This window comes from Larimichthys crocea, chromosome XXI (assembly GCF_000972845.2).
Source record: "Larimichthys crocea isolate SSNF chromosome XXI, L_crocea_2.0, whole genome shotgun sequence".
Lineage (NCBI taxonomy): Eukaryota > Metazoa > Chordata > Actinopteri > Sciaenidae > Larimichthys > Larimichthys crocea.
The window spans coordinates 889,659-905,503 of record NC_040031.1 but is presented as its reverse complement, the minus strand read 5'-3'; the positions used below and the strand labels follow the sequence as shown (position 1 = coordinate 905,503).

Genomic DNA, 15,845 nt, shown 5'->3' with positions numbered 1-15,845 from the left:
TCACACTTACTGTTATAGTCATTGGGTCACTTTAATAGATAATTAATAAAAAAATAAATGTATTGTTTTGGATCTACCACAAACAGAGTTCAAAGTTAAATTTTAGAAGAATGAAGTGCAGTTCTGCAGTGCAGTCCCCTGATGGCGCTGCTGCTCTTTGAGTCAAATGTACACCAACAGGTGTGACTTTGTGATTTTTTTATTCAGCAGCTTCTTTTTTAATGAAGTTTTACAAACAAAATATCTAAAAGATAACTTTATTTTATACAAGCTCTGTGTTCATAATAATGTTTACCTCTTCAGTTACTTTACCTCAGTTTAAATTAATAACATAATAATTAATTTTAGAGTTATTTTCTTGGTGACACAAAACTCAGATAAACTAATTTGTGAAGTTATTTAAAGGTAAGGTCTTTAAAAGCAACATATACTATCAAAAAATACATTAAATTAAAAAATGTAAACAAAATTAAACATATAAACAAAATTGTCAATGAACAATATTCAAAAAATTGGTTGCATAAAAGAAATTCATGATCAGCATTTGAGTTTTAACAAATTTGTAGCTGCAGTTTAATAATAAAAATAATAATAAAAATAATAATGATGATGATAGCGATGTTCTGTTGTGTTTTCTTGTGTAAAATATTAAATGTTTTCTTGTAGCTTTTCCCACAAAATGCATTTTCATTACCCTTAATAATAATATGTTCAATTATCCTGAGGCCTAAATAGCAATATGATAATATATATATTATATATAAAAAATAAAGAATTAAAAAGCAGAGTCACATTGTTTTTGTATAAATAAGCAAGTTCATTTATTTGTCATTAGACTGTCACTCAGTTTGTATAAATATAAAGTTTAACATTTTCACAACAAACAAAAGCACATACAGACAGAAACATTAAATACATAATTAATACTTTCAGTTGGAACAAATCGGCTCTTATTTACATAATATGTACAGAAACAGAAAAATGGTCCTCCGCTGCAGTGAATGAAAACGACAAATGAAATCATTGTTTTTTTTAGTTTGACTTGGACATGACGGTCACAATAATACTCCCACAGTTGTGTTTGTGTCTGTGGTTCTGTTATTTATTACTGCAGTTTTTCTAACCTTAGTATTTGTATGGCATCTTTATAAAATCTTCTTCTTCTTTTTTTCCTGAGGGAATCAAACAGCTGGGGCTTTTAGGACTTCAGATGGACAAAAGTGGAGGAATGTAAATGGATTTTTGTTTTGTTTTTTTTCTTTTTTGGCCTCCGTCCTTCATCAAATAGACCGATACACAGAGAGGAAGAAAACTCCATCTGACTGACTCAGCTGAGCCTGAAAATATTTTTTCATAAAGCAAAATAAAAATAGAGCAAGAACTGATCTCTATTCATCGGTAAACCTGTTTTTAAAATGTTGCAAAACTACATTTACCAGCATTCAAGTGGTTGTATACCTACACCTAAAATTTACTCCACTGATTTTTACAGCAGGAACGAGAATGGGGGTTAAGTATGGAAGGTCATTTACGCCATAAAAATAAATGAACTGTATTTCAGTTTTCCTTTGAGAGCAACAAAAGGTCAAATTCTCAAAGAAACATTGTGTAATTGAGACACTGTATCTTGTAAAGAAAAGGCTCACATTCTGGCACATTTCCAGAGCTTTTAATTGCATCTCACAGTCTTCATCAGTGCATGACGTCTGTGCAGTAACTATAAAATCTATAAAATTTAATATAAAATATCAAACTCCATCCATTGATGAAGACTCTGAGATGTGAATGAGTGGGCCATCTTGAACATGATGAATTATTTTTCTGGCAGAACTGAGCTTCCATACTTTTCAGCTTAAGTGTGTGGATCTGTGCTGTATGACTGGACGGTGTGACAGGATGGTAAAGTCCCAGGTGTGAAAGTCTATAGGACTTGATAGATCAGGTTGGGGTCCTGGCTGGCGGTCGGGGAGGGAATCTGCACGGGCCCTGGTGCTGCTACCTCACTGGCTGGGTCTGTTGGGGGAGACCCAGGACCATCGGGGACCGGCAGCAGGCTGCTGTTGTCGGTGGAGATCCGCTCCACGATACTGGACAGACAGTCCAGGCTGGAGACCACTGAGCTCCGGTCATTCTTCAGACCGCCTGCATGAGACAAAACATTGCAGTTATTATCTGAAATATTATCAGTATTTGACTTTCATGTTTAGTTATCCTGAAAAGTATCAGCTGAGATGGAGACAAATATAATCATGGAAACTTTATAAAGAATAAAACAGGACTTAACTCTCACATTAACTTTTTTTTTTTTAAACTGTAAATAAAAATCTAAAGTTTATATTATTAGATTTCAGTAAAATGTACCAAAAACTGGATGAGCATTTTTACTAATATTATTTCCAGTCAAATCTCTCACTTGTCCCACAGCACACATCTGTGAGGTGACTTAAAACACCATTCATCTTCAGAACTGACAGAAGAAACATTTTATTGCTTTATTGGCCTCATCATCCTGCTGCTTTTACTACCTGCTTTATTTGTCTTTCACTGCAGTGTCTTTGTTTCACTGCGAGGCGTGAATAAAGTCATTTCTTATCTTAATTGGTGGCCTAATTGGCCTGTTAGCTGCCAACATCGTTAATATTAAAAGTCCTTTCAGGTGTCTCACCGTTTGGAGTCTCGGAGAAATAAGAGCTGCTGTCGTAACTTCCTCTTCTGTTTGACTGACAGGTCGGCCCGTTAAAATCCGTCTGCAGAGAGAAAACAAACAAGTTTGATCAAACATCTTTCATTTATAATGAATGTGAGAAACCCTGAAGGTGAATGTGGCAACACGATCCTTGATCATATGACATTTCAGTTTAAACCCGACAAGTGCAGAAATAAATAACTAAAAAACGGAGTCATATTTAAATAAATTTAAACACACTGCTGGGGTCTTTTCTATAAAATGTAGAATTATTATGATTAATGATGATATATGTTTTTTAAAATTAAAGACATTCTCTCTGATATTTTTGAATCACTGCCAATCAACAGAAAATAGATCCAATACTTACAGAACAGAATGAAATTGTTTCAGCACAATAAATATGTTTTCGATCCACGCCCTGCTTCTCAACAACGTGTTAAAACGTGTTGAAAAAAACTCGACACATTTTAATTTAATAATTGTCTCGTTATTTGTTCAGGCCCCATTTGAGTGAATGTGAACTTTTTAATTTTTACTAAATAAACTGATTTAGTCTACTGAATGAATGTAGCGCTGATAAGAGGCGCTTCAATGAGGAAAAACTTTGTATTTGATCTATTCAGTAGTTGTTGTTTTTTCTTCTGTGACAGATCATTACACAGTCAGGTTTAAGTGCAGCGCAGGCCTGCGCCGTCAGCTCGTGTGTAACTTTTCAAATGGTTCAAACACAAAACCGGTGAGGAAAAATAAAGAGGAAAAAATCCGTTTAAGCCAAGACTAGAAGAAAGAATCTTAAAAGGTAAAGTCGGGTTTAATAGACTAAACTGACACGTCGAAAATGTTTAAACCCAAATTTAAAACGCAGTCATCACAGACTGAGAGCAACACACTTTAGAGAATAGATCAAATTAAATAAAACTCTTGAGACGTGTCCGTGCGTAAAGACGCACTGGAGAACATCAAAGCGCGCAGACAGACTCTCCTCCACCCATCCCTCTGTTTAACACCTGTCAGTCCTTGAACTCACCATGCCGTCGGAGCAGTTGGATCGTGGGCTGGAGGCGTCTGAATCCCCGCTGTAGTGCTCCAGGACCGGGTAGAAGCCGTCGTCCTGCCCGCCGCGCAGCAGCGCCTGCAGGGACTCGATGTAGCTGATGGCGTTGCGCAGGATCTCCACTTTGGGCAGCCTCTGGTTGGGGTTGGCCGTCGTGCAGCGCTTCAGGGTCTCGAAGGCGTCGTTGACTTTGCTAAGCCGCCGGCGTTCCCGCAGCGTGGCCGCCTTTCGCCGGTCCGCGTTGGTGGTCTTCCTCTTGCAGGCCTTGCAGGCCCAGAGGAGGCAGCGGCCCGCCTGATGGTGCCCGCTGGGGGCACGGACATGCTCGTCGTCCTCCACTTCGGCGTGGTGATGGAGGTGCAGGAGGGATGACGGGGAGGAGGAAGCGGAGGAGGAGGAAGGGGAGGGTGACGGTGAAGAGGAGGAGTCGTCCGGCTTCAGTAGGCCCACATGGACCAGCCGCGGGTCCAGGTCCTCGAAGAAGTGCATGTCACTGGTGTTGAAGCAGGGGTCGTCATAGAAATCATCGGCGGCAGGGATGGGGAAAGAGATATCCGACAGCTCCATGATTCAGTCCCAAACACACCAAAGAAGAAAAATCCAGTGAAGGAGACGGAAGCTGCTGAGGCCAAAAAAACTTTTTTTTACAGGAAAGAAGAAACTCAGAGTCAGTTTCTGTGTTCTGGGGGAATGTAGAGTCCTGTCACAAACGGTTCTGTCCTCTCAGCTGTTGACCTGGATCCTCTTATACCTGGGACACCCGCCTGGGGCGGGGTCAGACTGGTGAGGGCAACTGAGGCCTGACCAATCAGCGGTCAGCAGGAGGGGTTTACAACTTCACGGTAATTAGTGTACAATTACCCCTAACAGAGCAGTAACAGCAGGATAATATACTGCTGCAAAGAGTGGAGACACACACATGTGCACACAATAAATAAAAAGTTTTACTTTTTACACATTTTCTGTCATATTCTACTTGTCGACTGATTATTTTTTTAATTTTTTAGATATGAAACACTTTGAGTACTTTGTTTTTATTTTAAACTTTATTTTGAAAAGATGAAACAGAGTTTTTGTACAACTTTCAGACTTTTCTGAATGATAAAGATCCCATCTGCAGCTTACAAATATTATAATATAATATCTAAAGCTCTTTATCTAAAATTAAATATGGCGTTTAAATGAAATATTCCTGCAGCTTGAAGTGGTAGAACCAGCCTATAAAAATGTAATAAAAGGCTGATGAATGAATAATAAGCGTACAAAAGAGAGCGAAGAGATGAGAGGATACATGGAAGGGAATATAAAGGGAAACTGACGGAAGGAAGGAAAACAATAAATTCAAAATAAGGTTCAATTAAAAGCTAAAAAAACGAAAATTTTCATTAATTTTATACAATGTAAAAGTGAAATAAAATAAGACATTTCTAAATGAAAGCAGGAATATGTTTGAGTCCTGTTCGTTCTCATTTCAGCAGCTATAATATTAAAGAGAATCAAATTTAGGTCAACATTAATATATCACATTCAGTTGGTCATATTAATTCATCAGCTGTGACCTCTGACCTCATCTCTCTCTCTCTCTCTCTCTCTCTCTCTCTCTGGTTTTTAATATTAATGTTTTGAGCTGAAGCTGCTTCAGGTTGGAAATGAGGAGGAGATGACATCTGATGAGTGAAACATTTTAATGAATTAAAAGTTTGTTCCGTTTCTGTGAAAGTGAAACTCATCAAGAGATGTGTCACGTCCAAAATTAGCAGAAAAGACTCCAGACATACGCTCATGTTTTATGTGAGCTGAACAGCATTTTTAAAGAGTGTAAACAGTGCATGAAAGTGTGAACTCAGTAATCAAATTAAATGTCACTGAGTTTATTTATAGACGAAGATTCACTCAGCACCACCTCCTCCTCCCTCCTACACCACCTCCTGTCTGCCTGCAGCTCTCCTCCCAGCTGTCATCTTTGCACACACTCCATCCAGAAACATTAAAATGCAGATTATTCATTTTCCAATAAACATGCAGCGCTTTTAGAAGCGATGCAATACCCATGGGCTGCAGCTGGAGGGCGCTGCAGAGCAGATACTGCAGCACACAGGTCCGCCGCACACCACCGTTTAGGTGCCCTGAGTTTAGTCTCGCAGGATGTGAGCTAACTACCCATCGACCTCTGCCAGTCAAATGTGACAGATGGTTCGAAGCTGTACTCTGTGGGTGCTTTTAAAATATTCAAACCCTCCACTCAGAGGATTATCACTATAACTCCAAAAATGATTGGCAGGTGTTTTAATACAGGAACTAACCCTTGACAACTAAATACAAGCTGTTAATGTTTTTTGCTGCTATTAAAGTTTATGTCTGAACAGGAGTTGAACACACTTAAAACATTATCTAGAGGTCAAAATTTTAATGAATTACACATATGGAGTCAGTAAAGTCAGTATTTTGTATGTTTTTAACAGATATGAAACAGAGTACTTTATTTTTATTTTAAACTTTATTTTGAAAAGATGAAACAGAGTTTTTGTACAACTTTCAGACTTTTCTGAATGATAAAGATCCCATCTGCAGCTTACAAATATTATAAATCATCACCTGACCTTTTCTACCTTAATGACACAGTGCACAAAAAAAACCCAAACTTTTGTTCAGCAGTAAGTATCAAACAAACACCTCATAGCTTCTCCTTCACAGCGGAGCTCTGTCTAACCAATCCAAGTCACACAACAAGAATATATGATGAAATCCTGAATACATGGTGAATAAATAATAAAAATATAATTACATTTATATTTTGGAAAACAGACGTTCACGAGCAGAAGATGCAGATGTACATTAATGAAACATTTCTCTACTTCAGTACAGGACTGATTTATGACCATTAGCACTTTTTTAACCACCTGAAATGTGTCTTTAGGCACAAGAATCAAAAAAGGTCTGGTTGTCCTGAACACAGACAGTGAATACCTCAAATGTATACATTGTGTAGAAAAACATGTTTAAATGTTTCTTTAAAATATCATTTTAATACATAAGACAGGGTAAAGTTAAAGTTTTCTTATTTATGCTGCACCTTGTTTATTGAAAGGTGTAGAAATGAAACAGACATGAACATTGGTTATCACTGTTAGTGCTAGCGTTAAATCCTGTAAGGTTGCCAGATTTGAGCTCTGTGCTAACAGGTAAAACAAACTGGACAAACTAGCTTGTTAGCTATTAAGACATAAAATGTAATTCAGACAGCTTTGGTGGTGTTGGAAGGTGCATTTTGTTTTCTCTGGGGGTTGGAAGTTTTCCCCTGCTTTCAATCTTAATGCTAAGCTAAACTAAAAATGGCCTGAACAAAGTTTGTATCCTCAATTGGTTTAATTTATTGTACAATTAAAGTGTTTCTCCAGCCACACGAAATCTACCATTATTCACTTCTAAAAGTAAAACAAAGTAAATAAAATAAACAGGCACAACATGAACATGAGCACGTTTAAGGTTTTAGGTGTTTTTTTTATATTATTATTATTTTTATGTAATTTATGGAGAATATTGAAAGAACTTTAAATAAAATGTAAATCAGACAACTTTTATTTAAAAGTGAGATTTTCACTTTTTATCAAGCCTGAAGCTAACTGGCTAGTTAGCAGTGTCTGTAAATAGTTTGCATAGTTAGCAGCATGAAGGATATTAAAGGTAAAATATTTAAGGGAATCTTGCAACAGTTTGAATTAGGCAGTTTAAGAGCTGCCCCCCCCCCCTCTTTTTTAATAGACGTAGGCTAGTGGGTTCCCCTTGCTTTTACTCTTTGTGCTAAGCTAGGCTAAACACAGCCTGCACAGTTTGAGTTGCTGGAATGTGTTTTTTTTCTGTTTTGATGGACCTAAGCAAGCAATTTACCTCTTCAAGTCTTTATCCTTAACTAGGCTACGTATGTCATATAGGACATATCTCTGTACTGAAGGCAGAGTGATGACATTAACATCTATTTAACTTTAACTTGTGGAAAATGATTAACAATAAAATGTCCAAAATGTCACCTTTGTGTCCTTTTAATTTTAAGAGAAAATTTTACTTTTGTTCTCTGTAGAAAAATATATAAAAGACTAATCTTATCACACACGTACAGTGGCCGGGAACTCTCGTAATTACGAGATAAGGAAAGGTGCCTCATTGGCCACTGCACTTCGGTAAAGTTAGAAAGATATTGGCACTTCCGAGATCAATAACTCTTAATTGAAACGTTGTTAAAACACAAAACGCATATTTTCAACCGTAGTAAGACAGACAACGAGCTACAACCTAATGTTCATCACAACGAGCTACAACCTAATGTTCATCAAAACGAGCTACAACCTAATGTTCATCACAACAAGTAATAATACAATAACTTTTCTAAATCTGCATAATTCATCTTAGAAAAGAGATTATTATTTGATTTCTGAGTTTCCGAGGTGTACATGAAGGCACCATGAAGACGCTTTACCGTACAAACTGATGTAGTCGGGCACTAGCTTTTAAAGTGTAGATAGCGTTACCGCAGTGCTGTATCATATTAAAGTTATTGATTAATATTCCTAATAAAAATTCCCAGAAATTATGAAAAGTCCTAGTAAACACTAATGTTGTTGATGTGGCTCCGAGGATGGCTTGTTGTGATGAACATTAGGTTGTAGCTTGTTGTGATGAACATTAGGTTGTAGCTTGTTGTGATGAACATTAGGTTGTAGCTTGTTGTCTGTCTTACTACGGTTGAAAATATGTTTTGTGTTTTAACAATGTTTCAATTAAGAGTTATTGATCCCGGAAGTGCCAATATCTTTCTAACTTTACCGAAGTGCAGTGGCCAATAAGGCACCTTTCCTTATATCGTAATTACGAGATCAGGTGTCTAATTTATTTTTTTCAAGTGAATGCAATACGCTTCTGTACTTCTTCTTCTTCTTCTTCTTCTTCTTCTTCTTCTTCTTCTTCTTCTTCACTCACATAAAAAACTACAGGTGCACCGGCAAAAATAGTCCCCGGTAATACACTTCCGTTGTGGAGTTTTTTTTGTTTGCAGCGTTTCTTTTTATTTGCAGCGGCGTTTCTTTCTTTTATTTGCAGCGCTGTTTCTTTTTGTTTGTAGCGTGTCTTTTATTTGTAGCGCTGTTTCTTTTTGTTTGCAGCGTTTCTTTTATTTGCAGCATTGAGGGTTCCCGGCCACCGCACACACATCTTTAAGACACATTGCGATAACAGCAATGTGCCCTGAAACCTATTATTTTCAATGGCTTGCACCTTGCTACAATTATTTTTTCGTTTCGTCAAGCTATTAACAGTGTACAGCACAGTACGCTACTGGAGTGTACCAAATCCAGCACATAACACACCGCAAATCGCATTGTGTCTGAAAGGACCTTTTGACTGAAGCACATCAATCATCTAGTCAGCTCCTCCTGCAGCTCATTGAGGATGTACTCCCCAAACCCCCCTGTCTGGTCGTTGGTGCAGCCCACCCGGCGGGCACTGGTGAGCAGATCTCCCAGCAGTTTCAGACGGTCCACCCGCGGTCTGAGGAAGTGGCTCTTCATGACACTGGCAGTATGCGGGTCTCCTTGGTTCCGAGCCAGCTGGCTCAGCTCGATCAGGACGCCGACTTCTTCCTTCAGCTGGAGCAGCAGCAGCTCCAGAGCCGGTAACACTGCACAAACTCCCTCACAGCCTGGCTTCTGTTAATCAAAGATACATATAAACAGCATAAGAGGCAGAGTACTGAGTACAGTAATAAGTACACTACTAAAACTTGACCTGTCACCAAGCTAATTATTTTGCAAGAATCTGAATAAATTTTGATGTGTCCTCAAAGATCGATGTGAACCGCATTATGGAATTTTTCTGTCCTTAGGTTACACAAGGTCATGTGTGGGTCTTGAGGTCCTCTGCAGTATTAATTGTTTGGCTCTGATTGGGAACAGCAGATGCCAGTCTATCTCCATCGTCAAAGAGACCTATTGTTGCCTTCCTACACATAATAGAAAGCTTGCCGTTGACGTTCCAATTGGCGTAAACAGTGTCTTCAGACTAGAATATAGGTGACAATAACACCTGCATGGGTAAAAACATTCTCTTTGACTAATTCTGGGCATATAGTATTTGTGGTGTTATCTGTAGAGGTTTAAAGTCTATCCACCAGCATGAGTTGGGGCAGAATGTGAGACCCAGGAACTCAGAAACTCAGGAACTTCTGATGAACTTTGAGAGTGTCTCTATTTCTCCTTGGCCAAGTGTCAATAAATACTACAGCATAAGACATCAGAGGTTCCTGAACACTTTCTTCCCTCCTGACCTCACCACTGACCTTCCGCAATTTCTCCATAACACTTGGTGAATGATTCTGATGACCCTGATGATTCTGGGGCGACTTTCACATTTTCATATTGTGGCAACCTTTATACATGATAGGAGACAGTCACCTCAATTCCCGATTTCACGGGAGAATACACAACACCGAGCACATTAAGGTGGCAGCCTTCTACCTACTATGTAGTCTACTTACCCTGATAGAAGCACATAAATGAAGAGAAACTGACCAAATCTGAGCAAGGTAAGTAAATCTGGCTGGGCAAAACACTCCAAAACAACAGTCTGGATGCAATGTCACAGACATGGATTGAAGCAATAGTTAGTTGTCTCATATCAAAGTGCTGAGTGCCAGACTCTTTAAACATGACTTCTGTAGCAGTGGTTCTAACTAAGATAAAGTTTCTTCAGAATAAAAGCCCTTGTGCTTGATATTTTGCTTTCATGTTGTATCTGGAGCACATGGAAGGAGTCCAAGGTGTTGTTTCATTGAGGTACACGGCACTTGAGAGATGGATAACAAGGTGTCCCAAACTACTGCTGACTGGACCCTGGGCCTCAGTCCTGAAACGATTTTACACGACTCATAAACCCGGGCCGATGGTCAGAGGCCATGCTGCGACGCGCCAACGCCACTGCCGCTGATGCCGTTGGCCATCTGGAAACGCCATCAGCACCACCGTCCCTCTGCCGCAGCATTAATCTCGCCAATTTTCCGGAACTCAGGGGGGGGAAATGTACACCCTGACCGGCTTTAAGCCAGAGCTGAGGGCAGGTCTCTGAGGGTTTAACCTCCATCCCTCCCTCCTTCTCCAGCCCCCCACGTCCTATCACTAACGCCTGGCCCAAATGAAGAGCTTCATTCCAAAATGAGATCTCTCTGCCATTTGAAGAAAAAAAAAAGGAACAGATAGAGAGACACCTGCTCTGACAAAATGAAGGATAGCACAGGAGGAAAAATAAATCCTTTTTGGGAGGAACGCGAGGTCGCTGGCAGAGTAAAACGAGAATGCTGTTACAGACTGAAGCTTCTCTGTCTCACAGATAATGTTCAGATCATAAATTTAGTTTCAAAATGGATCCACAAATCAAGTCTTCATACCGGATTATCGAAACGCTCCTCAGGACCCATGAGGAGCAACAACCCTCCCCCACCCTGCTGAAGTGTCTCCGGGCAACAAATGCTCTTGAACCTGACCTCTGACCTCTGACTGACTTCTGTAGGAGTGGGGGAAAGTAACATAGTACATTTACTCAAGTACTGCACAAAAGTACAATGTAGACATAGTTGTACTTGTCCACTACATTTATAAAATACATGATGTTGTTGATTACAACAGTATATAAAATAGTTACATTTAGCTCCATTCTAACAAACTAACATAATCCACAGTCGAAACCTTTAAAAGATAATAAAGTATAAAAATGTTGGTTACAAAAGAAGCAACAGTTTTCACCTGGATGTCCTTGCCACAGTAGTTGCCACCTCTCTCAGCCAGGTAGCCCAGCATGGCCTCGGCCTCCTCCTCCTGCTTAAGCGCCTCTTGGTGGAAGAAGGAAGCTACACGAGGGAGAGCGACATCGTCCCGCTCAAACACACTGGCCTGCAGGAGATAAAACAAATTGAGATACATTCAGAGTGATGATACATAAAAACACCTCAAAAAACACCTCACATCATTGTAATCTTATAGTTCCCCACCTCAGCTAAAAACTTCAGGATTTTGCATCTGCTTCTTTGCATTTATGTGGAAGTACAAACCAGTGATGTGGAACTGGATTCCAAAATGTCAAAAAGGTTTTGTGGTTTATTGCACATGCTTTCCTGGGATCTGGGAAAGAATTTCAAACAGAAAAAACTTCTTGGGTTAAAAATGTGTAATACAAAGAATAATCACTGAATGACAGTTTTCTGATTTAGGTGTCAGTTACACAAACATCTCTTATAATGGTGGTCAATGGTACGAATACTTTGTGGGGCTCACTATGTTCTCTTTTGAGGTACTTTATTTGAGTTCATACTTCTACTCCATCTCATCTCTACATCTCTGGTTTAGGTTAAAATACGTATGCAATGTAACATAAGGTTACAAAAGTTCAAAAGAAGTCTGTATTGACTTTTAGTTTCACACAGGAAACATGAAAAGTTCTCATCCTGTGTTTGATTATCCATCAACACAACCTTCTCCACTTGTGCACTACCGGACCTCAAAAGTACATCAAAACATTACACCAGATAGGGACACACACCAAGGTGCAGTATTTGGATCTTTCATCCAAAGCTTTGCGTCCTTCAGAAGGTAGAGTATTATAAAAGGCAAAAGAACTGCTGTCACATTCAAATCGCTCAATAAATGCAGCCTGAACTGTTTGGTCCTCAATATCCCACAATCCACTGTGCACATGTCAGTGGGACATGCTCATCAGTACGTCACTCTCATTTACACACAATGGTACATACTAGCAGAGAGAGACATTTTGCTTTGCACCTGCTGCACTGACTCACAGCTGTGCATCATGTGCTCAAGTCAAACATCACAGTCAGACTTTGGTCAAAATATCATTTTTTAGCACTTTCTGAATAAAATGCCTTTTTGTTTGACATCTCCCCCTTTTAAAAAATTCTACAAATCCACATAATTCTATAACACAGAAGAAAATCTTCTGTAACATGGAGGATATTAGAGTTTGATGTAACTTCTGTAGGTTACAATCTCCTTTCCAAGACTTTCCTGCAGGATATTTTTGGTTTCTCATGACCTCATTTTATCTTCTATCACTGTTAAATTCTCATGTTGTTGTGCAAATACCTACAATCTACCAGTACATGTGACATGTACAGTAGTTCATATTGACAAATAATGTTTTTTTAAAGCTCCTTGATTGTGTCTATATTTTTCATCTTTAGGTCATCTTCAGGACATGATCTCAGTGTTCTCGATGGAAGCTCCGGTCCTAAAGACACTGAAAAGTTGTAAATATTCCTGAAACAGTCTGAAAAGTATAAAGACTTTTGGTTTTGTTGTAGAAAAAGCATGCATACATTTTACTTAGTAAAAGTACTACTACCACATTGTGAAAATATTCCACTACCAGTAAAAGGCCTGCATTCAGAACTTGAGTAAAAGTACTGAAGTAATAACATGAGTAAAAATAGTTCAGTAAAATGTCCCTGCCAGTTTTTTACTTTTTAATTATCTGTGTTTATTGCTGAAGATATTTATTTGTACTTGAGTAAACATAACTACTTCGTTACTTTCCATCATTGGCGATGTTAAAGTCCTCTCTGTCATTAGTTGAGCAGACCTCTGTGCTGGATGCTTGTGTCTCTTACCAGAGCCTGCAGCCTGTACGCGCCGTCCCACAGCAGGCTGCTCACCCCGCACAGCGCCTCCTCCACAGCGGCCTGCAGGTTGTGTCTGGCCCGGCTGGTCGCGGAGCTCCGGTGCGCTGTGCACAGCGGCAGGCTGCTCTTCAACCTCTTTCCCGCGGGCTCAGCCATGTCACAGCCCGGTAAACTCGCTGATTCGGGAGAAGCACAGTCCGCACACTTCACTTTTACGCAACAGGCGACTGCAGAAGCAGATTAATAAACTGGACTGTCTGTTTTGCGTCTTCTTCCAGCCGACGTGGACGTCAACAGAGGATAAATTTAGCACGCACGGATCAACTGTTTCCCGGTCAGCTGCTCAAGTTCATCCGGTGTGTTAGACTTCAGTGCTGCAGCCATGGAAACAACAAAAGTTGTATGACAGAATATAATCATGTCATCATGAGAGCAGACTGACTGAGGTCCAGTGATGCAGTCACATAAAGACATTCACTGTTTTTTTTCCATTTCTAGTTTTTAACAGAGGCATAACTGCTGGTCTTTTCTTGTACTTTGTTTTTATCACATTGACCCCTGAGTCAACAAAAGATCTGAAGAGCTCAGATGTGTAAAGCTCTTACATCTTAATGACACTCATGTTTAGTTCATGACAGGTTCACTGTGTCAGTAAAGCAGACTTAAAGTATCAGCGCAACAATGTACTCTGGTACAAGTCAAAGTTCTGAATCTCAAATCCTAAAAGTACAGAAGAATTAACAGCTAAATATATTTAAATGATCAGTAAAGGTCCTAGTTTCCATATATGTGACATTATTAGATGTGTCAATGTCAGAGCATCATTTTACTATACCACTGCTCCAGGTGGAGCTACTTTCAAATATGTAGTTAGCTCCTTGGTGAAACAGAGCAACTCAGACATCTGAAATATGATATGAGGCCAATCATACACTGATTATTTTTATTTGTAAGAGGTCGCAAGTTAAAAAGTGTTCAATGTGAAATGTTAATCTGCAAGTAATTATAGCTGTCAAAAAAATAGAGAAGTCAAAAGTACCTAACTTCTTTGGTGGAAAAACTAAAATTAAAGCCATAATTGTCTTGATGGTTGGTCTGTTGGCAAAGCACCGGTCCTCCTGTGTGAGTTTGGAAGCTTTCATGTTTTATTACAGTAATCTCTGTTACAGATGATCAGCTGGTCATGATCACTGTCAAAGGTCAATAATCTTTTACCTGCTGCATAGATCAGTCAGGTTCAGGTAAACAACCATTCATTTATTTTAGCAGCTTCTATCTATAAACGAAACGTAACTAAACAAAAGCTCATACATGTTAAGAGAAGCATGACATTTAATATCTTTTGGATATTAAATTAAATGTCTCAAATAACAATATCAACAAATTTACTCATATTACAAGTTTTAATACATTGTCTGAATCTCATATAATTAAATGGAGTATCACTAGATCAAGTGACACCTGATGTTCAGGTTACAGTCCAGTCCAGATCATACTGTGCCATATTGTGATGTAGATCATAGGTCATGTAATCCACTGATCAGTTTACCATCATTAGTTGTCCCTTTTCAGTATATCCTGGTTCAGAGTAGACCCCCTGGTTCTACCTCCTCTCCTGTTTTCAGCTCGGCTCGTCAGGGCAGGATGAATGACGAGAGGGGCTGGCTGCTCCCTCGGAGGGGGGGCTGGTCCAGGAGGGAAGAAAGGCCAGCTCTCAGCCCAGAGCACCGTAAGGGTCAACAGGACTTGCACCCTTGACACAACACCCCCGAGACCCAGACACCTCAGTTATCAGCTGGACTGGACTTCATTGTAACAGATTAAAGACATGCTGATGTCAGCCTTCACCGGGTGATGCTGCACAACAGGAGAACTAATAAAAGCCCAGCAGAGCCCTGGACAATGCAAAACATCCATTGGTGATTCTTTTCTGAACCTTTACTGCAGTACCTGTAGGATTTCATGTAGACCATCTAAAAAAAGTGACACCTACTATCAGAAACTGTGTGTGTCTTGTGTCAGATCATCTTGGAACCAATTGGCATTCGTCCAACGAGAATTAAAACTCTGGTGGCAACAGCCAACGTCTCAGGGCTTCTGGTGTAGCCAGTTGATATGTAGAGGTTGGGTAACGGATATCCTGGCCAACACGTCCTTTGCAGTCCAATCAGCAACTTGATAGAGGAGAAATTTCTGCTAATGTCTGTAACAGATCTATATATGAACGCAGATAACTTTAACAAACAGGTAATAAAAAGCAACATTTTTGCTAACCAATAGCTGATGGTTTCCAAGATTATATTTTAGCCTATGTGTTCCATCTCTTTGTCTTTCTACACAGACTGTTGCAACAAAAGCCTGCTCAAAAATGACTGGTTGATTCTACTCCAACTATAAACGGAAACTAGAACATTTGCCAAAGAAGA

The 15,845-nt window shown here is 39.4% G+C and overlaps 2 protein-coding genes across 2 annotated transcripts; both read right to left on the bottom strand.

Moving 5' to 3' along the window:
• Window positions 1-1,143: 1,143 nt before the first annotated feature.
• On the bottom strand, window positions 1,144-4,476 carry myod1 (myogenic differentiation 1). Its single transcript, XM_010745476.3, has 3 exons — window positions 3,717-4,476; window positions 2,666-2,747; window positions 1,144-2,142 (listed from the first exon to the last, which is right to left on the bottom strand). Exons 1-3 carry the CDS (start codon window positions 4,308-4,310, stop codon window positions 1,922-1,924), a joined length of 897 nt encoding a protein of 298 aa, XP_010743778.1. The 5' UTR covers window positions 4,311-4,476; the 3' UTR covers window positions 1,144-1,921.
• Window positions 4,477-8,841: 4,365 nt separating this feature from the next.
• zgc:172145 (Ferritin light chain, oocyte isoform-like) lies at window positions 8,842-13,762 on the bottom strand. The gene is made up of 3 exons (XM_010745477.3): window positions 13,408-13,762; window positions 11,531-11,677; window positions 8,842-9,442 (listed from the first exon to the last, which is right to left on the bottom strand). The coding sequence occupies exons 1-3, from the start codon at window positions 13,573-13,575 to the stop codon at window positions 9,152-9,154; spliced, it is 606 nt and encodes a 201-aa protein (XP_010743779.2). The 5' UTR covers window positions 13,576-13,762; the 3' UTR covers window positions 8,842-9,151.
• Window positions 13,763-15,845: the final 2,083 nt, after the last annotated feature.